Source organism: Panthera onca, chromosome E3, assembly GCF_046562875.1.
Source record: "Panthera onca isolate mPanOnc1 chromosome E3, mPanOnc1 haplotype 2, whole genome shotgun sequence".
Taxonomy (NCBI): Eukaryota; Metazoa; Chordata; class Mammalia; order Carnivora; family Felidae; genus Panthera; species Panthera onca.
Window position 1 is genome coordinate 23422836 of NC_138354.1, and position 20861 is coordinate 23443696.

The 20861-nt window shown below is 42.3% G+C and overlaps 1 protein-coding gene across 1 annotated transcript in view; it reads left to right on the forward strand.

Moving 5' to 3' along the window:
• The window catches only part of COG7 (component of oligomeric golgi complex 7), an 86095-nt gene that overhangs the window by 28925 nt on the left and 36309 nt on the right, over positions 1–20861 (forward strand). The window contains exons 5-9 of the mRNA XM_078440339.2: positions 1239–1321; positions 1991–2113; positions 8182–8380; positions 17750–17877; positions 18799–18953. Of these exons, the coding sequence (XP_078296465.1) occupies positions 1239–1321; positions 1991–2113; positions 8182–8380; positions 17750–17877; positions 18799–18953 (688 nt within the window). The remainder of the gene's footprint in view (positions 1–1238; positions 1322–1990; positions 2114–8181; positions 8381–17749; positions 17878–18798; positions 18954–20861) is intronic.

Below are 20861 nucleotides of genomic sequence, written 5' to 3' on the forward strand. Positions count from 1 at the left end.
GCAGAGAAAGAGGGAGAGAGGGAATCCCAAGAAGTCTCCATGCTGTCAGCACAGAGCCTGACATGGAGCTTGATCTCACAAACCATGAGATCATGACCTGAGCTGAAACCAAGAGTCGCATGCTTAACCGACTGAGCTGCCCAGGCTCTCCTTAATACATTTTTTTTTTTGTAGTGCGCTGTACTAATTTCTAGGAACTGTGAGAGATAAGACAGGAAAGGTCACAGCCTCATGGAGCTTGTATTTCTAAGGGTGAGAAAGACAAACTATCACACAGGTAACTAAATAGAATAATATAGATTTTGATTAGTTCTATGAAGGAGAATATGTGATAGGAAATAAATAACAAGAGAAACCTAATTTAGATTTCTAAATTCTCAATTGATTGGTAAAGGCCCTCCTGATAAGGGGAGAACCATACAGAGAGCCAGAAAGATCATCATCCCAGACAGTAAGTGCAAAGGCCCTGGGGCAGCAAAGAGCATCGTGATTCTAGGCACCGGGCAGAAGGGCTGCTTGTGTCAGCATTTTTTAGTTCAAATATTAGATTGAGTCATATGACATTGCTATGTTTGTAGGTCAAAATGGTTGAATAGCAGTAGTTTCATATGGTTCAGTCAGTGCTGTGATTGGGCAGTCCTGCCATTGACCTGCAAGTGACTGAAGCTCTCTGGGCTGCACTTTCCTCACCTGTAACATCAGGTCCATTGATGGTTTCTTAGATATCTTTCTGTTGCTGGCATTTTATGATTCTAGTCAGAGCCAGGATGAGGTGAGGCAGGTGAAATGCCTCCAGCACAAAAATCTAAGGAGGCTCTCACCCTGCCCTTGTGCAAGCCTGAGAGTGAGAGTCCCCTTTGATTTTGCAGCCCAGGCTTGCCCCTACCCGCCACCCCCCTTCCTGCCCCCCACCCCAGTCCCAGCCCTGATTTGAACTCATTCCATTCTTGACATACAGCAATGACTTTGCTGATGTATGATCTCAGCTCTGTCAGTGATGCTTACTGATGCATTATCTAAACAAGCCAAGGCTTGCGGTATCTGAGTAGGTATTCTCCCCTTACCTTGACTTATTTTTCATCTTCTTACTCTCCATGCATGAGTTAATTCATTGCATAGGTAAGAAGTTCCGAACAGGAGCTTACATATGTCCACATTTAGCCTGGTGAACTCTTTCTTCTGTCCGCAACAGGAAACCTGGTAACAGCGCATGCATGTTTTATGTTGTTCTCCTTTAGATCAGTCCAAAATGTTTGTGAAGGTGTTTACTGAAATTGACCGGATGCCCCAACTGCTCGCCTACTACTACAAATGTCACAAGGTGAGAAGCCGAGAGTGCTTATGTTGTGGAATGCATACAGTGCTGGGCTGCAGAACCCCAGGGTTTGTACTCCAAGGTAGAGACAACTTGCCTTCTCGCCCTCTGGCCTTCTTCTTTTAATTAGCCAGTAGGGGGTGTTCTTGGTCCAGCCTGTGGATTCATTTCCTTGCCAGTGGGGGGGGGGGGGGGGGGGGAAGGGAAGCAAGCCCTCAGTTTTCAGCATATTTTATGATTATAGCTGGATTTCATTTATGGTAAAAAAAAACCCAACAGCTTCCCGGGCTAACTTGATTCCTTCACATCCAACCTTGTGTGTCTTTAAGCAGGGGTGTTGGGACATGAAGCTGAAGTGCACACTCAAGCACACCCGAAAGGTCTGTCGGGGAGAGTGTAGCATGCCCAGTGGAAGGACCTTGGCATGCTGTTGGGACAAGATAAAAGAAGAAAGGCACACTGGGAGGGCAACGGATTCAATGTCTGATAGATGATCAGAGCAGGTGGCTGTGACTTCTCGTTTTAGCCCTCCTTTGAAGCAAATGGCCTTCAGCGGGCAGTTGCTGGGGACAGTAGGTGGCAGGAAATCGCTCACCTTGTCGGGAGGGCAGGACAGCTTTAGCAGGTGGCCTGTCTCAGTCACTCAGCGAGGTCCCCTTTGCTCTGCCTCTGCAGGCGCAGCTTTTAGCGACCTGGCAGGAGCTGTGCCAGAGTGACCTCCCTCTGGACCGGCAGCTCACCAGATTCTACGACGCCCTGCTCGGGGCCTGGCACACGCAGATCCAGTGGTCTACGCAGGTAACAGCTCGCTTGGGTCTTAGGGGATGGGTGTCTGCTCTGGCAGTGGTCTCTCCTCTGCTTCAAGCGTTCCTGGAAGAACCTCCCTATTTGCTGCCATCACCAAAGGAGTTAAAGATAAGCCTCGAAACCCAAGGCAGTAAAATCTTTCAGTCTCCTTAAAACTCTTCTTATCGTTCTCATCTGTATCTTAAATAGAATCTAATGTGACAGTGTTGCGTGTTGTTCAGCCAGGGAGCCTGTGGAATTCCTGGAGGCCGTTATCTTCTGATCTGAAAGCAGGAGGCCCTTGGTCAGGTGGTGCTTGAGTGAACAGGATTGTTTTTATCTTAACTTCAGGCAAAACTGACCTGGCTTAGTTTCCCTTGTTCACACGGTACGCCCGGAGCTCGAGGAAGAGTACAATTTTACAGGCGCCCTCCAACCTAGGGGACCAATGAGACAGAGGAACTTCATTTCAAGTGGAAATTTCCCCTCGCTTGTCTTCCCAGAGCCTCTTGGCATTTTCTGCCATCCAGGGTGTGAACCCTTCTTCCCCCGTCTCAATGCCAGGAAGTACCCCAGATCCTCTTCCCTCTTTTAGGAGAGAAGAGGCTGTGACTTACTGGGCCTGTTGATGGTGTGGTGTGGTTTTTGGTCTGCTTTCAAAATTAGTTCTGAATTAGTCTTGCAGTGTCCATCCGTCCCCTGCTGGAACGAACGTGACTGTAGCTGGAGGGAATCCCTTGTACAGGGTCATGTCCATTCTGGTGTTTAAAGTCCTTTTCTCTACCCTCATTGCTTTCTCCTGGAGCCAGCCAAACTCAGATTTAGGTTACAGCAACATGAAACACAATTCCTGTAGACGTTTCACAGCACTTAAGTAGTTGTCGGTTTTCAGTGACCCTGGTGATGCACATCCATTTCTGTGTCCTTGCCTTCTTTTACCGTCCCTTATGTTGTGAAGATAAAACCAGCTTATGGCTGCAGGTGCATATGCCCTTCATCATCTAAGAAAAAGGATTTAGACTTCTCAAATTATGTTCTGGCCTCATCCTATAAATCCTGCTAATTTATGCTTTTGGTCAGTGGTCCATTTCCTTTTCAGGGAAGTAAAAGCCTGATAGGTGGCCGTCATCTTGTGAAGGTCAGTATAGTGCAAAAGAAAAGCAAAGACACCACAGTAAATGTATCCCCTTCTGATTTACCCCCCGGTATTATAATATGAAAATTTTCCAACATATAAAAGAGTTGAAAGAATTGTATGATGAACACCCATGTACTGACTTTTGCACTCTGCAGTGAACATTTTGCTATGTTTGCTCTGTCATAAATCTGTCCATCTTCCCATGTACGTCTCCATTCGTTGACTGGTCTTATTTTTTGATTCATTTCAAAGGAAGTTGCAAGCATTATTTAGTTCTGAACATGCATATTATTAACTAGAGTTCAATATTTGTCCCTCCCCGCCCCTTTTTAGGTAAGATCGTGGAATGTAATGATCTTAAATATGCTATGTGATCAATTTTGACAAATGTCGTGTAACCTGATCCCTGTTAAGATATAGAGAACATTAAGATAAGAGGACATTACCATCACTCTAGAAAGTTCTCACGCTCCTTCCTAGTCAGTCCAACACCCCTGAAGGCAGCCACTGCTCTGATTTTTTTCCACCATAAATTAGGCCTGTTTTCAAATTTTTGTAAACTTTTTTTAATTAAAAAAATTTTTTTTCACCCCCGCCCCTTCAGTTGTTTTTTTTTTTTTTTTTTCTTTCTAATGTTTTATTATTTTTGAGAGAGCAGAGTACAAGCAGGGAAGGGGCAGAGAGAGAGGGAGACAAAGAATCCAAAGCAGGCTCCAGGCTCTGAGCTGTCAGCACAGAGCCAGACATGGGGTTCAAACCCATGAACTGTGAGATCATGACCTGAGGTGAAGTTGGACGCTTAACTGACTGAACCACCCAGGTGCCCCATTTTTTAAATTAATTAATTAATTAATTAATTTTAGTTTTTTATGTTTATTTATTTTTGAGAGACAGAGACAAAGCACAAGTGGGGAAGGGGCAGAGAGAGAATGAGACACAGAATCCAAAGCAGGCTCCAGGCTCCGAGCTGTCAGCACAGAGCCCAACACGGGGCTCGAACTCACAAACTGTGAGATCATGACCTGAGCCAAAGTCGGACACTTAACCGACTGAGCCAACCAGGCGCCCCCTGATTTTGAATTTTAAATTTTTTTTTTTTTTTTTTCAACGTTTTTTTATTTATTTGTGGGACAGAGAGAGACAGAGCATGAACGGGGGAGGGACAGAGAGAGAGGGAGACACAGAATCGGAAACAGGCTCCAGGCTCTGAGCCATCAGCCCAGAGCCTGACGCGGGGCTCGAACTCACGGACCGTGAGATCGTGACCTGGCTGAAGTCGGACGCTTAACCGACTGCGCCACCCAGGCGCCCCTTGAATTTTAAATAGACGGAATCAGGCAGTGTGTGTTCTTCCTGCAAGGTTTCTTTCATTGAGCATGTTTGTGAGATTCATTTATGTTGTTGTGTGAGTCAGTGGTTTGTTCCTTTTTATTGCCAAATACTGTTAACGTGGTGTGAATATTTCAAAGTTGGCTTATTCATTCTTATACTGATGAACACCTGGGATATTTCCATTTTGGGGCTATTATGAATAAAGCTGCTAATGAACATTGTTCTCTAAGTCTTTTTGTGTATACACATATTCATATCTCTTGGGTAAATATCTAGGAGTGGAATTGCTGGACCATTGGGCAGATGTATGTTTAGATTTATAAGAAACTGCCAGACATTCTTCCAAAGTGGTTGTACTTTTTATAGTCTCATGAGTGTGTGAGCATCCTGATTGCCCCACATCTTCGCCAAAGTTAGGTGGTGTCAGTCTTTCTAAGCTAGTCCATTCTGGTGGGTGTGTTGTAGTATTTCATTGTGGTTTTAATTTGTATATTCCTGATGACTAAGAATATTTTGAACACCTTTTCAATGTGCTTATATCTTCCTTTGTGAGGTGTCTGCTTAGATCTTTTGCTCATTACAAAAAATTGGGTTATTTGCGATTTTATTATTGAGTTGTAGGAGTTTTTAATATATCTCAGATAAGAATCCTTTGCAAGATATAGTTTGTAGATACTTCCTTCCAGTCTGTGGCTTAAACAGAGGTATTGATTTTGTTGAAGCCTAATTTATCAATTTTTGCTTTTATGGTTATTGTTTTGTAAGAAACCATTGCCAACCTCCAAATTGGAAAGATGCTCTTTTGTGTTTTCTTCTAGAAGCTTGTTTAGTTTCTTTAAAAAAAAATTTTTTTTAACATTTATTCATTTTTGAGAGGTGGGGAAGGGCAGAGAGAGGGAGACACACAATCCGAAACAGATCCAGGCCCTGAGCTGTCAGCACAGAGCCCAGTGCAGGGCTTGAACCCACAAACCGTGAGATCACGACCTGAGCCCAAGTCAATGCTTAACCAAGTGAGCCACCCAGGTGCCCCTAGAAGCTTGCTTAGTTTCTACAGTAAGGTCTGTGGCCCATTTTGAATTAGTCTTTGTGTATGGTGTGAGGTAAGGTCAGATTGTTTTCAGGTGAGCTGTTGAGGTTTCTTCTATAGCCTGAGTTAAGCTTGCTCTTTAGTGTGTGGACTTTGTGGTGGTTCTGTGGCCAGGTGCCAGAGAATCCCTTTTGCCAGATCTCTTCAAAGGACAGGGGGCACCTCTGGGTATGAGACCCAGTGTGTTTTAATTGAAATGTGTAAAAAAACTGCCACTGAAGGTCTATGATGTGACTTTATAGTTTCAGCTGACCAGCCAATTAGTGTAATTCTTCCCCTGCCCCAGGTCATCTGAGTAGGAGATAAGAGTGAAGGAGATTCTCTTTGTGCAGTCCATCCTCACCAAACATAGCGAGGAGTCAGGATTCCTTTTCTAGAAGGCCCATTTTCATTTCCTCCTCTGGTCACTTTCTCGCAGCAAGTTTCTTCTGTCAAATGAGGACATTGGGCTGGCTGGTATCTGAAGGTCTTTCTGACTTTCTCACATAGCACGTTTGGGGATAGTGAGGGGAATGTGTTGGCTGGAGATAGGAGGGTTTGTGTTGGTGCAGCTATGTGTGGGGGGAGGAACTGTGAATTTAAGACAGGAGTTTGGCTTTCTCAAGAAGGTACTGAGAGTCTGGAGCAACAGTGAATGATGACGTTGCCGTTTTAAGAATGGTTTTGGTGTCAAAACATCACCTATGTAGTTTCCCTGCCCAGAAGGCTTAACCCTAATGCTCTCATGAGGAAGCATGCAGACAAATTCAAGGTTTGTCAATTTTGTTGATCTTTTCACAGAACCAACCAGTTCTATTGATTTTTAAAATTAACTTTCTGTTCTTTATTTTATTTACCTCTGCTCTAATCTCTATTATTTCCTTCCTTCTTCTAGCTTTGGGTTTGGTTTCTTTTTCTTATTCCTTAATGTATGCAGTTAGGTTGTTGAGTTGAGATATTTCTTCTTTTTTAATGTATGTGTTTAGAGCTGTAAGTTTCCCTCTTAGTGTTACTTTTGCTGTATCCCATAACTTTTGGGGAGTTGTGTTATCCTTTTCACTCATCTCGGGGTATTTTCTAATAAAAATGTGAGTTTATTGATTTTATAGTTTTTAAGCTTATACCTTTTGTGGCCTTAGAGTTACCTAAGAACAGGGTTTTTTTTCCTACAGATTTATTATTCACATCATTTTTTTTAATATGAAATTTATTGTCAAATTGGTTTCCATACAACACCCAGTGCTCATCCCAACAGGTGCCCTCCTCAATACCCATCACCCACCCTCCTCTCCCTCCCACCCCCCCATCAACCCTCAGTTTGTTCTCAGCTTTTAAGAGTCTCTTATGTTTTGGCTCCCTCCTTCTCTAACCTTTTTTTTTTTTCTTCTCCTCCCCCATGGTGGGGGAAGAAACTTAACTTCTGTTAAGTTTCTCAGGATCCACATAAGAGTGAAAACATATGGTATCCGTCTTTCTCTGTATGACTTATTTCACTTAGCATCACACTCTCCAGTTCCACGTTGCTACAAAAGGCCATATTTCATTCTTTCTCGTTGCCACGTAGTATTCCATTGTGTATATAAACCACAATTCCTAAGAAGAGTTTTATATCTTGTTTTCATTTTTGTGCATATTCAAGCCACATTATAATAAAAAATCATTCAATCAACACAGGGGAGTCTGCGAGAAGCCCTCTCTAAATGTACTGTGTACATTTTTACAGTTTTGTCCAAGAGATCAATAGTATATAAAATAGAAGAAAAGACTCTTGGTGAATAAGTGAATCTATAATCTAAAAGGCCTCTGGGGTCCTCGGTGGCTCAGTCGGTTAAGTGTCCAACTCTCAAGTCACGATCTCATGGTTTGTGGGATTGAGCCCCATACCAGGGTCTGCGCTGACAGCGAGGAGCCTGCTTGGGATCCTTTCTCTCCCTCTCTCTCTGTTCTTCCCCCACTCAGGCACACACTCTCTCTCTCAAATGTAAATAAATAAACATTAAAAAAAAAAAAACCCTAAAAGGTCCTGGATACACTATTCCTGGTGGTCCTTAGAGTAAAAGATAAATCTGTCTTAACCCAAGGTCTATGTCAAGGGGAGATGTGGCTGTGGGCTGGTGTGCAAATCTGACTAAGTGTCCTCCAACCCTGATTCAGTGAAGTGTTCTTCTTTAATTCTGTTTTATTCTCCACCTCCCATGCACTCCTAGTTTCTGCATGGTCATCTTCACAGCCCTTGCTGGCCAGATTTTGGTAGCTATCTAAATTCTACATGTGATAAATTTGAAAAAAAGTCACTTGTGGCTAGCAATAGACATGGAGTAGCCAATTGTTCTGGACAAGTTGCAAGTTGTGCCAGTTACTTGACTTTCTGAGCTTGTTTGGGTTTGTGGGAAGGAACACTTGGGGCTTAAAGCTCTTGATGAGGCCATTTTCCAGCTGTTGGAGAAATTCCTTTGAGAGCCGTCCAGGAGACTGCTTCTTGAAGAGGTATGTTCCTGCTTGGTCCTTTGTGCTAATGCAGATACCTCTCTCCCACTGCAGGTCTTCAAGAACCCCCACGAGGTGGTGACCGTGCTGCTGATTCAGACTCTGGGGGCCTTGCTGCCCACCCTGCCTGACTGCCTCAGCTCAGGCGTGGAGAGGGCAGGGCCTGAGCTGGGGCTCCTCAAGCTCCTGGAGTTCTACGATGCCACCGCCCACTTTGCCCAGGGGCTGGAGATGGCGCAGCTCTCCCGCCCACGTAAATGCTCCTTCCTCCCAGTCCCCTGGCCTGTCTTCACATGCTCTTTTTTGAAGCTTCTGGGGCTTGGGTTTGTCTGTCTTTTCGGATGACTGATTTTACAGATTTGGAAGGGATCCTTGTTTTCCTTCTCAGCGGATATGGAAGCCTTTTCCATGAAAGCATTGCCATTGGAAATGGTTGCTGCCTGATGTATTAACCAAACCCAGTGCTACCTAGGGGCTTTGCATGCTCTGGGGAAGTGAGGGGCATTTTGGCAGGCACTCAGAATGTGCAAGAGGCAGGTGGGCCTCAGTGGCCTCGAATTGGCAGCAGATTGCATTGGGAAGGTAGTGTCCTCTTCCCTTGAGATGTCACAAGACCTCAGACAGCTCAACCTAAAAAGTAAGCTGAAGAGGACGAATAGGTCAGAGGAACTTTTTGATAGGGCGTCAGCAAGGTTTTAAGGGCAGGGAGGCCATGTTAGGACTAGGGGTGGTTGTGGGGAAAATGGGCATTCCCCAGCTGTGTCCGGGAGCAGAGCTCTCCTCCTTCCCATTTGGGAACACAGCGATGTTGTGTTACATTTCCCCAGCTGTTTCCCCTGTAAGTTAAAAGCATCATAAACTTTCAGGTAGCACAAGATCTCATGACGCATGCTGCTGTCAAATCAGGAAATCGCTTCAGGAAGGCCTTGTCCTGCCGTTTGGCGGCTATGTGTCACTAACTTGGTTTATTTAATAGTTATTCCCTTTAATTACATTTGGTTATAATTACTTCGTACATTCCAGGGAGTGTGTTTATTGTTCCAGTTCCGGATGATTCATAGGTGTTTTGGCTCACTCACTCGGCAGATCTTGGTTGTGGGAAAGGCTTGGGGGATGTGGGTAGCTTCCAGGGGACCAGGATGCCATGTCCATGGGGCTAGAGTGTAGGCCATGTAGCCTGCTGGAGCAGAGTGGAATGAAGGTAGGGCAAAAGGGCAGGTTGCCTTCCTCCCACTGGTGATGGACATTACTGAAGAAGAGAGAACCACCCTCCAAAGAATAATGCATATAAGTGCTTTGTTAGTCAGCCATGGAAATTTAGATTTTTAATGATTCCTATCAAGGTTTCCAAAAAAGTATTTTTTTTTTTAATTTAAAAATACTTTGGAAACACCCAAAAATAAAATAGAGTAAAAATGATTCACAACGTCATCATTCAGAGAGAGCCTCTGGCAGCCTTCCATTGTATTTTCTGCTAGTAATTCAAATATAAATACACATTTTCCACAAATACATATAAAAATATATACACGTATACACCTACACACATATACATCTTTTAAAATAATGGTTGCATACAAACTTAAATTATCTTTTTTTGCTCAAAATAATATAATGAGAGGGTTTTTTTTTAGTGTTTATTTATTTTTGAGAGGGAAAGAGAGACAGAGTGCGAGTGGGGGAGGGGCAGAGAGAGAGAGGGAGACACGAAATCTGAAGCAGGATCTAGGCTCCAAACTGTCTGCACAGAATCTGACACGAGGCTCGAACTCACAAACCATGAGATCATGACCTGAGCCGAAGTAGGACACTTAACTGAGTGAGTCACCCAGGTGCCCCTATAATGAGTATTTTTTTTAGTGTCATTAAATGTTTTCCCAAGACATGTTTTTTTTGTTTTTTTTTTAAACGTGTATTTAATTTTATTTGTTGCCTTTTTTTGTTTTTGGCCTATTAGCATTTTTTAATTGCCTCTGAACTAAACTTGCTCCATACCCAGGTATAGCAGTTTCTAGCATTTGTCCAGGACCAAGACATGGGTTTTTTTTTTTTTTTTAATTAAATTAAATTAAATTAAATTATTTTATTTTATTTATTTTTTAATTTATATCCAAATTAGCGTAGTGCAACAGTGATTTCAGCAGTAGATTCCTTAATGCCCCTTACCCATTTAGCCCAGCCCCCCTCCCACACCCCCTCCAGCAGCCCTCAGTTTGTTCTCCATATTTATGAGTCTCTTATGCTTTGTCCCCCTCCCTGTTTTTATATTATTTTTGCTTCCCTTCCCTTATGTTCATCTGTTTTGTCTCTTAAAGTCCTCATATGAGTCAAGTCATAGGATTTTTGTCTTTCTCTGAATGACTAATGTCACTAAGCATAATACCCTCCAGTTCTATCCAATAGTTGCAAATGGCAAGATTTCATTCTTTTTGATTGCTGAGTATACTCCATTGCATATATATACCACGTCTTCTTTATCCATTCATCCATCGATGGACATTTGGGCTCTTTCCATACTTTGGCTATTGTTGATAGTCCTGCTATAAACATGGGGGTGCATGTGTCCCTTCGAAACAGCACACCTGTATCCCTTGGGTAAATACCTAGTGGTGCAATTGCTGGTTGTAGAGTAATTCTGTTTTTAGTTTTTTGAGGAACCTCCATACTGTTCTCCAGAGTAGCTGCACCAGCTTGCATTCCCAAAGACATGTTTTTTAATGACCACTTGTAAGTATGGCTTACTTTAATGATTTTATCTACTATTATAAATAAAACTATTATGAATAGTCCAGCACATTAATTTTGAGCCCCGAAATTTTGATTATTCCTTAGGATAAGCTTAAGAATTACAGTTGCCAAGAAATGAACATTTTAAAGATGTTTGTCATATTTTGCTCTTGAGAAGGTTTCTCCCTATTTTCGTGTCTGTCGATAGTGACTGAGGGTGTCCATCCCCCATGTCCTTACTTGCACTGGACACTACTTGTTTTTCTCCATCATTGCCAGGTTCTTAGACAGTTAATGACATTTCATTGTGATTTTTCATTTCTTTTATTACTAGCAAGTTTTAAATTTATATTATAAACTTCTTTTTTGAATTGCTTATTCGTTTGCCTATTTTTCAATTTTTGGGAGTTTATTTTGGGTTAATTTATAAGAGCAATTTATTTAAAATAATATATCATTAAATATTGAAAGCAACAAAGTACGTATTATAAAAATTCGTGTTATAGAAATCTGTAACACAAAATGAAAGTCTCCTATAAAACCCAGCTTGCTTGAAATAACCACTGTTAAAAATTTGGTGTCTATCCCAAAATATCCTTATGTAGGAAGGATTTTTTCCCTATTGTTTATCAAGTATGTTACAGATGTATTTTCTTTTTTTACTGTTTATTTTTTGAGAGAGAGAGAGCGCGAGCAGGGGAGGGGCAGAGAGGGAGACACAGAATCCAAAGTCAGATGCTTTACCAACTGAGCCACCCCAGTGCCCCTACAGATATAGTTTCTAACTTTATATTTTGCCTTTAACGTTGTTTCTATTTTAGTAATTAATGCATGTACATGGTATTATTAGAAATATGTAAATTATGTAATAGAAAAACTAATTTTCTAAAATAGCTTAAGTTGATTTTATAATTAATAAGCAATAGGTATTCATTATAGAAAAACCCAGAAAACACAAAGAAGGAGAAAGATCATTCTTAGTCTACCATTTAGAAACCGTATTTTGTGTTATATATATGTACTGATTCTGCATGAATGAGAGGGTCTCTGTATCCTTTACTTTTTTTTTTTAATTTCTTTTTTAATGTTTACTTTTAAGAGACAGAGAGACAGAAGAGGGTAGAGAGAGAGGGGGACAGAGGATTTGAAGCTGGCCCTGTGCTGACAGCAAAGAGCCCAATGCAGGGCTTGAACTCATAAACCATGAGAGCATGACCTGAGCTGAAGTCAGACGCTTAATTGACTGAGCCACTCAGGTGTCCCTTTATTTTATTTTTTTTTTTTTTAACGTTTTTTTTTTTTTTTTTTATTTTTGAGACAGAGAGAGACAGAGCATGAACGGGGGAGGGGCAGAGAGAGAGGGAGACACAGAATCCGAAGCAGGCTCCAGGCTCTGAGCCATCAGCCCAGAGCCCGACGCGGGGCTCGAACTCACGGAGCGTGAGATCGTGACCTGAGCTGAAGTCGGACGCTTAACCGACTGAGCCACCCAGGTGCCCCAGGTGTCCCTTTAAATATTTTTAATAGAATATTTTATTATTGTTATCAGCCTCCCCCCAATATAATACTGACTCAATACTGTCACCTAATACACAAATTTTTCCATTTGTTCCACAGGTCTCTATAGCTGCTTCTCCACCTCTCCCTCCCATTAAGATCAATCGATGTGCATACATTGTATTTGGTTGTCTTGTCTCTTTTTTATTTGTTTTTGTCTTGTCTCTTTAAACTCTTAATCTGAAACAGTCATCCCACCTCTCTTTTGTCTTTCATGACATTGACATCTTTGAAGAATACAGTGTAATTTTCTAGTGGAATGTCCCATATTTTGGAATTGTCTGATTGTTTCCTGAAGATTAAATTTAGATTAAATATTTTTGCAAGAATACTACATTAATGATGATGATGTGTATTTGCTGTGGCATCACATCAGGAGACACATAATGTGCAACTATTGGTGATGGTTGGATTAATCACTTGGTAGATGTATCTAGTGTATCCAGTAGATCTCTCTATTATAAAGGTACCTCTTCCTCTTTGTAATTAATAAGTAATCCATGGGGTGATGCTTTGAGCTGATAGGAAAATACTAATCCTCAAAGAACATTTACTCAGTGACTTTACCATCCATTGATAAATCTTGCCTGAATAAATTTTCACACTACTGATTATAAAATGGCGACTCTCAGGGCGCCTGAGTGGCTCAGTCGGTTGAGCATCCGACTTTGACTCAGGTCATGATATTGCGGTTTGTGAATTTGAGCCCCGCGTTGGGCTCTGTGCTGACAGCTCGGAGCCTGGAGCCTGCTTTGGATTCTGTGTCTCCTCCTCTCTCTGCCCCTCCTATGCTCATGCTCTGTCTCTCTCTGACTCTCAATAATAAATAAACGTTTAAAAAAATGGCAATTCCCTAATTCTCTCATTCCTTCTACATTTATTTGCAGACCTTATTTTGTAAAGAAGAAATTTTTTTTCTTTCCTCACTTTTTAAAAGTTTTATTTATTTATTTATTTATTTAAAAAATTTTTTAATGTTTTTTATTTTTGAGAGAGAGAGAGAGAGACAGAGTGTGAGTGGGGGAGGGGTAGAGAGAGAAGGAGAATCTAAAGTAGGCTCCAGGCTCTGAGCTGTCAGCACAGAGCCAGATGTGGGACTTGAACTCATAGACTGTGAGATCATGACCTGAGCTGAAGGGACGCCCAACCGACTGAGCTACCCAGACACCCCTAAAAGTTTTATTTGTTTAATCTCTGCACCATGTGGGGCTCAAACTCATGACCCTGAGATCAAGAGTTTCATGCTCCTCCTGAGCCAGCCAGGTGCCCCCTTTCCTTACTTTATTATTTTTTTTAATTTTTGTTATTTATTTATTTTGAGAGAGAGAGCATGTGTGCACAAGTGGGGGAGGCACAGAGAGAATCCCAAGCAGGCTCCATGCCATCAGCACAGAGCCTGATGCAGGGCTCGAACTCACAAACTGAGATCATGACCTGAGCGGAGATCAACAGTTGGACACCCAGCCAACTGTACTACCCAAGCACCCCCCTTTCTTTACTTTAATATCACTATGAATTCATGGATTCTTTTTTTATTCATTGTGTTATGATTTACCGTTGCCATTATTCATTTTGGTGCTTGAATTATTTCAAATTTGGACAGTAGTTGCCCCTTTAGGTTGCCTCCTGTATCTTTTTGACATGTCCCCATCAGTCTTTGAGTACTTCCTTGCTGTTTGGCACAAATAATTCCAGGAACACATACTTTTCCTGCCTCAGACCTATGTTTTCCGAGGAGCCAGGTTTCTTTTAGTGGGAAATGGTATTTAGAAACCAAGGTCTGGACACTGAGGGTGCTCATTGTTGCTGGGGTTCAGGTCCTTTTGGTGGACAGAGCTAGGAAATACATATCTCCAGTTTATACTGATCCTTCTAAATCAGATCCACTTTACCTTCTGCATCTCTTCTTGTACAGTGAGAACTCTGGTTCTCAACTGTGTGTGTGTGTTTTATATATATGTGTGTGTCCTGTTATTTTTCATGACTGCATTATGGATAGGTCACAACATATTTAATTTATTCACTCAACTACAAATGAACTGGTACTGGAATGCTGAACACTGAGCAAAACCAGACACAGTCCCTGCTCTCATACAACATCTGTTCTGGTGGGAGATAACCAAATTATCATAGTAATAGGTGTATAATTACAAAATGAGATGAGTACTTTGAAAGAAAGCAGAGTGGTTCTAGGAGAATATATGAACAAACAATGCTGATTGAGCCTGGTGACTTCAGCTGAGTGAGTCCTGAAAGAAGATTGGGAGGTGACCAGATGCAGGAGGGTAAGGGAGAAAAAAGGTCCTTCCAGACAGAACTGACCAGAAGGGAGCCCAGTGCTTCTGAGGAAGCACAAGAAGGCTGGAGGCCAGGGGAATTGTGAAGGGGGAAAGGCTGGGCAGTAACAATAGAGACAGCTGGCATTTATTAAGTGTTATCACATGCTACACAGAGATTTTATGTAATCTCCATGAAGGCCTTGTAAGATTGATGCCATTTTTTTTCTTTCTATAATTTATTTTTTATAATTTACATCCAAGTTAGCACACGATGCAACAATGATTTCAGGAGTAGATTCCTTAAGCCCCTTACCCATTTAGCCCATCCCTCCTCCCATAACTCCTCCAGCAACCCTCTGTTTGTTCTCTGTATTTAAGAGTCTCTTATGTTTTGTCCTTCCCCTGTTTTTATATTATTTTTGCTTCCCTTCCCTTATGTTCATCTGTTTTGTACTTTGAAGTCCCATATGAGTGAAGTCATGTGATACTTGTCTTTCTATGACTAATTTTGCTTAGCATAATACCCTCTAGTTCTATGCATGTAGTTGCAAACAGCAAGATTTCATTCTTTTTGATTGCCCAGTAATACTTCAGTGTGTGTGTGTGCGTGTGTGTGTGTGTGTGTGTGTGTGTGTGTGTGTGTGTCTTCTTTATCCATTCATCCATCGATGGACATTTGGGCTCTTTTCATACTTTGGCTATTGTTGATAGTGCTGTTATAAACGTTGGGGTGAATGTGCCCTTTGAAACAGCACACCTGTATCCCTTGGGTAAATGCCTAGTAGTGCAACTGCTGGGTCGTAGGGTAGTTCTGTTTTTAATTTTTTGAGGAACCTCCATACTGTTTTCCAGAGTGGCTGCACCAGCTTGCATTCCCACCAGCAATGCAAAAGAGATCCTCTTTTTCTGCATCCTCATCAACATCTGTTGTTGCCTGAGTTGTTAATGTTAGCCATTCTGACAGGTGTGGGGTGGTATCTCATTGTGGTTTTGATTTGTATTTCCCTGATGATGAGTGATGTTGAGCATTTTCTCGTGTCGGTTGGTCATCTGGATGTCGTCTTTGGAGAAGTGTCTATTCATGTCTTTTGCCCATTTCTTCACTGGATTATTTGTTTTTTGGGAGTTGAGTTTGATAAGTTCTCTATAGATTTTGGACACTAACCCTTTATCTGATACGTCATTTGCAAATATCTTCTATTCCATTGGTTGCCTTTTTAGTTTTGCTGATTGTTTCCTTCGCTGTGCAGAAGCTTTTTATTTTGATGAGGTCCCAGTAGTTCATTTCTGCTTTGGTTTCCCTTGCCTCTGGAGATGTGTTGAATAAGAAGTTGCTGCGGCCGAGGTCAAAGGGGATTTTGCCTGCTTTTTCCTTGAGGATTTTGGTGGCTTCCTATCTTACATTTAGGTCCTTCATCCATTTTGATTTATTTTTGTGTATGGTGTAAGAAAGTGGTCCAGGTTTATTTTTCTGCATGTTGGTGTCCAATTTTCCCAGCACCATTTGCTGAAAAGACTGTCTTTATTCCATTGGATATTCTTTCCTGCTTTGTCAAAAATTAGTTGGCCATACGTTTGTGGGTCCATTTCTGTGTTCTCTATTCTGTTCCATTGATCTGAGTGTCTGTTTTTGTGCCAAAGATTGATGCCATTATTAACCCCAGTGTACAGTGGAGGGAACAGGTGTTGAAAGTTCTATCATTGGCACATAGTCACATAAGTAGGAGGCAAGAGAACTTGGATAGGAGAGCCTTCACTCTTCACTGCTTCCCTCTTTCACCTTCTGAGGTCAGTCCTTGTGGGTCCTTGCAGGCTATAGAAAAGATTTTGGATCCCAGCTGATACACTCAAAGACTGATTATGGATGTTTCAAAAAGATAAAGGAGGCAGCCTGAAATGACCAAATTTGAAATAACTTGAACATCAAAATGAATAACAACAATGACGGATCATGACACAATGAATATAAAACGAATCCACGAGTTCACAGGAATATTGTATTAAAGAGAGAGAAAGAGGAAAATCTCTTCTTTACAAAAGAAGGCCTGCATATAGATGTAGAAAGAATGAGGGAATTAGGAAATCACCATTTTAGTTTTTTTAAGGTTTATTTATTTTGAGAGAGAGCGTGAGCGGGGGAGAGTCAGAGAATCTCAAGCAGGCTCTGTACTGTCAGTGTGAAGCCCGATGAGGGGCTTGAACCCATGTACTGTGAAATCATGACCTGAGCTGAAATCAAGAGTTGGACACTTACGCGACTGAGCCACCCAGACTCTCCAGGAAATCAACATTTTATAATCATCAGGCAAAGGTTATTAATAGATGCTAAAGTCACTTGGGTAAGTGTTCAACTTGGAAGCTGAATTGCTATGTCCTGGAATATGCCCGTTTTGATTTTTGATACAAACATGCTTTGCATTTTTTTATGTATTGAATATAGGAGTTTTTTGGAATGCCTAGTATATGGGGTTGCAAGTTCTGGAAGAGTGTTCTTCCTGCAGAGCCTTTTCTCTGTAGCACTTCTGCAACTTGACCTTGGCTAGAGTTAGCATTTGAAGGGATTCTTGACCATGACAGGTTGTGGAACGAAGGGGGTTGGTGGCTTTAATAGTGCTCTGTGGGGCGTCTGGGTGGCTCAGTTGGTTAAGCATCCAACTTCAGCTCGGGTCATGATCTCACGGTCTGTGAGTTTGAGCTCCACGTTGGGCTCTGTGCTGACAGCTCAGACCTGGAGCCTGCTTCAGATTCTGTGTCTCCCTCTCTCTCTGCCCCTACCCACCCCCCCCCACACTATCTCTCTCTGTCTCTGAAAAATGAATAAACCTTAAACATTTTTTTTAAATAGTGCTCTGGACAGATAATACATAGAGCTCACGTTTATGAAAATATTTACTGAAGTGATTGTGGGAACTTCCATGAACAACAAAAGCAAATTGACAAAATGTAGTCACCCCAAGATGAGACCGGAAAAGTTCCCGTACAGTACCTTTCACCTGTTTTTTTTCCAGCAATTTCTGACTCTTTGTTCATCATCAATTTTAATTTTTGATTCCCTTAAGATGAGTACAACCTGGTGAAAGTCACAGAGCTGGTGGAGGCTGTATATGGTCCATACAAACCTTACCAACTGAAGTATGGCGACATGGAAGAGAAGAACGTCCTCATCCAGATCAGCGCTGTGCCCTTGGTAATGTCATAGTACTGCCGGTGGCCATCGAGGAATTATACGGTTTGCCAGCCACGGGGTTGGTGAAGTGGGGAGGTGGCATCAGGTGTGCAAAGAGTGGGAACAGGTGTGCAAAAACAGGCTCTTAATTACCTTGTGGGGTTTTCAATCCAAGTGTAAAATGAAACCACAGATATGCTACCAATTTTCTATTTAAAATCTCAAGTAAAGGTCCAGCAGAATGAGAGACTTAAATCTTTCGGGGATAAGTTGATGATCTCCCTGATTTGACAAATTCTTATTATGGCAGTCTTTTGTCTAAGGAATATATGGAAATGGGCACAGGAACTGTACATTCATGGACCCTGCCCCAGGGGTGGATTTGCTTGTGCGGGCCTCCGAGGGGAAGAGAAGGCATTCCCATTACAAATATTAAGGTTATCTAGCATGAAGCGAGTTGACATTTAAGAGTAGACCTCACACTAGTTAAACTCTGCTGCCTCCTGCCATTTTTCTGTTTTCCAGGGACATGCCTAGAAAGTCCGTTCCGCCTCAGTTACATTCTTGCCCCTGAAGGAAGCATTTTCCTTTTCCTACATTCTTCTGGAGTGTCTGATATGGAGAATTTGAATTCTAGCTTTAGAGCCAGGGGGGAGATGCCATCTTAATCACAGAAAAAGAGGAAAGAGATGAAAAGTACAGGATTTTGATCCTGCTTTTCTGGCAGGAGTTCACATGTGTGATCTCACGGGCCACATCGATTTCCTCCCCTTGGGTCAGGCTCCCAGAGGGCTGTTGCCGCTTGGCGCTGTGTGTCTGCCACCTGACTTGGGTGGTTTTACCACCGGCGAAGAGGTTTGGAGGTCTCCTCCATCTTAATGTCGTCTATTCATTTGTTCTCGAGCCTGAGGCAGCTTTCGTGTGTCCATATTTGCTGACCAGGAGCACGGGGAGGTCATTGACTGTGTGCAGGAGCTGAGCCACTCTGTGAACAAGCTCTTCGCTCTGGCTTCTGCGGCTGTTGACAGATGCATCAGATTCACCAATGGCCTCGGGACCTGTGGCTTGCTGACAGCACTGAAATCCCTCTTCGCCAAGTAAGGCTGGGGTGTGGGGACAGGGCCGGCTACTCCGGAGGGCGCTGTCTGCCCCAGTTGAAAATGCGTGTGTTCTGTGTTCCTCCTGTGAGCCCTGGAGAAGCACCTGAATGGCCATGAATTTGGCAATGGCTAAATAAGATACGGTATATTTGTACAAGGGAACTCTCTTTGGCAGTTACAGTATTAATAGGGCTACACATACCAACATTGATAGAGTTCATTGAGTGAAAAAAAAAAGCAAGTTGCAGAATCCTATGTAGAGTCTAATGCAGTATGTGAAAACACCATAAAAAAATAGGGTATACTTTCCATAGCAGGGTTCAGCAGACTTTTTCTGCAGAGGGCCGGATGATAAGCATTTTAAGCTTTTGGGCCTTATGGTCAATAGAAACTTCGGTAGATGACACATAAATGAATGGGCATGGCTGTATTCCGGGAAAATTTCACTTACAAAATAGCCTAGGGTACCAATCCCTGTTCTGGATCTTGTTTTGTTTGTTTGTTTTCCATGCTTTAACATGCATTATATATTCCTGTAGAAGAGGTGTCAACAAACTCTTAACACATGAGCCAAATCTGGCCTGCCCTCTGGTTTTGTAAATAAAGTTTTATTGCAACACAGCCATGTCCATTCCCTTATCTATGGTCTATGAAGGTAGAAGTGAGTAGTTAGAGCAGAGACCTTGGGACCCTCAAAACCTAAAATAATGGGACCTTAGCAGAAAAAAGGTTTGCTGAGCTCTAATGCCTGGAAGGTTAGGCCACAAACTCAAAACATCTGTTATCTTTGGGGAGGTAGGAAAGGAGGGAAGGACTAGGGTGGTATTCATAGAGGATTTAGCTTTGTTATTTTCTGATTTTTAAAAAAGCATATAGTCATGCATTTCTTGTGTAGCTAAAAATATAAAAATGAGAGAAATACGTCATGCTAAGTGAAGGAGGTCAGTCACAAAAGACCACATGCTGTATGATTCCACCTGTATGAAGGATCGAAAACAGGCAAGTGGGTAGGAACAGAAAATAGATTCTCCCCTGGCTGAGGAGAGGTGGACATTTGGAGGAGATGGGGGTTCAATACCAAAAGACACAGGGCTTTTTTTTCAGGTGATGAACATGTTCTCAAGTTGATTGGTGATGGTCACACAGCCCTGTGACTACACTAAAATCACTGGGTTGTACTCTTTAAATGGGTGAATTGTGTGGTGTGTGAATTCCATTGCAACAGAGCTGTGGAGAGAAAGAAGAGGACACTAAATCACACTGAGTTAGGAACAAGTGAGCAAGCAGCATAAGGCTGGATTTTCTGACCCGTGCAGTTGAGGCGTGAGGGCCCTCAGGTCGGTCTGCTGCAGTCTCCCACTTAGAGACAGATATGTTCTTAGGCTCTCCAAAGACCTTCCTTTGGTAGCTTGTTCTACAATGAAGTCACCCTCAGTCTCGAGAAATTTTTTTTTAATTGAACTGAAGGCTGTTTTCCTGCAGTAAATTTTAGGGAGCTTTTGGCATTCCAGAAATACTGGGCACGCCCCTGTGAGCTCTGAGGTCTGTGGTGCAGTGGGCAGTTACCACCTCCGGAGGGCAGCTCCCAGTGTAGACGTTAGGGCTGCCAAGGACCCACGCCCTGCTCTCAGACAGAGGTGCAGCCAGGTGAGCCCAGATGCGTTCACTTTTCTAAGAAGCACGAGCAACAAGTCTGATCAGACAAAACCACTTTCTGTCTCCAGCACCAGCCAGGACTTTGTGGATGGAAAGAATTTTTTATCCAGATATAAAAATGTTACTATAAAATAACAAAAATAATGCTGTAGAATAATTTTTTAGAATACAAAAAAGTATTAAAAAGTCAAAATCTTCTTCCCTTCCTTTCTACCCTTAGTCCTTCTGCTCAGAAATACCCACTCTTGC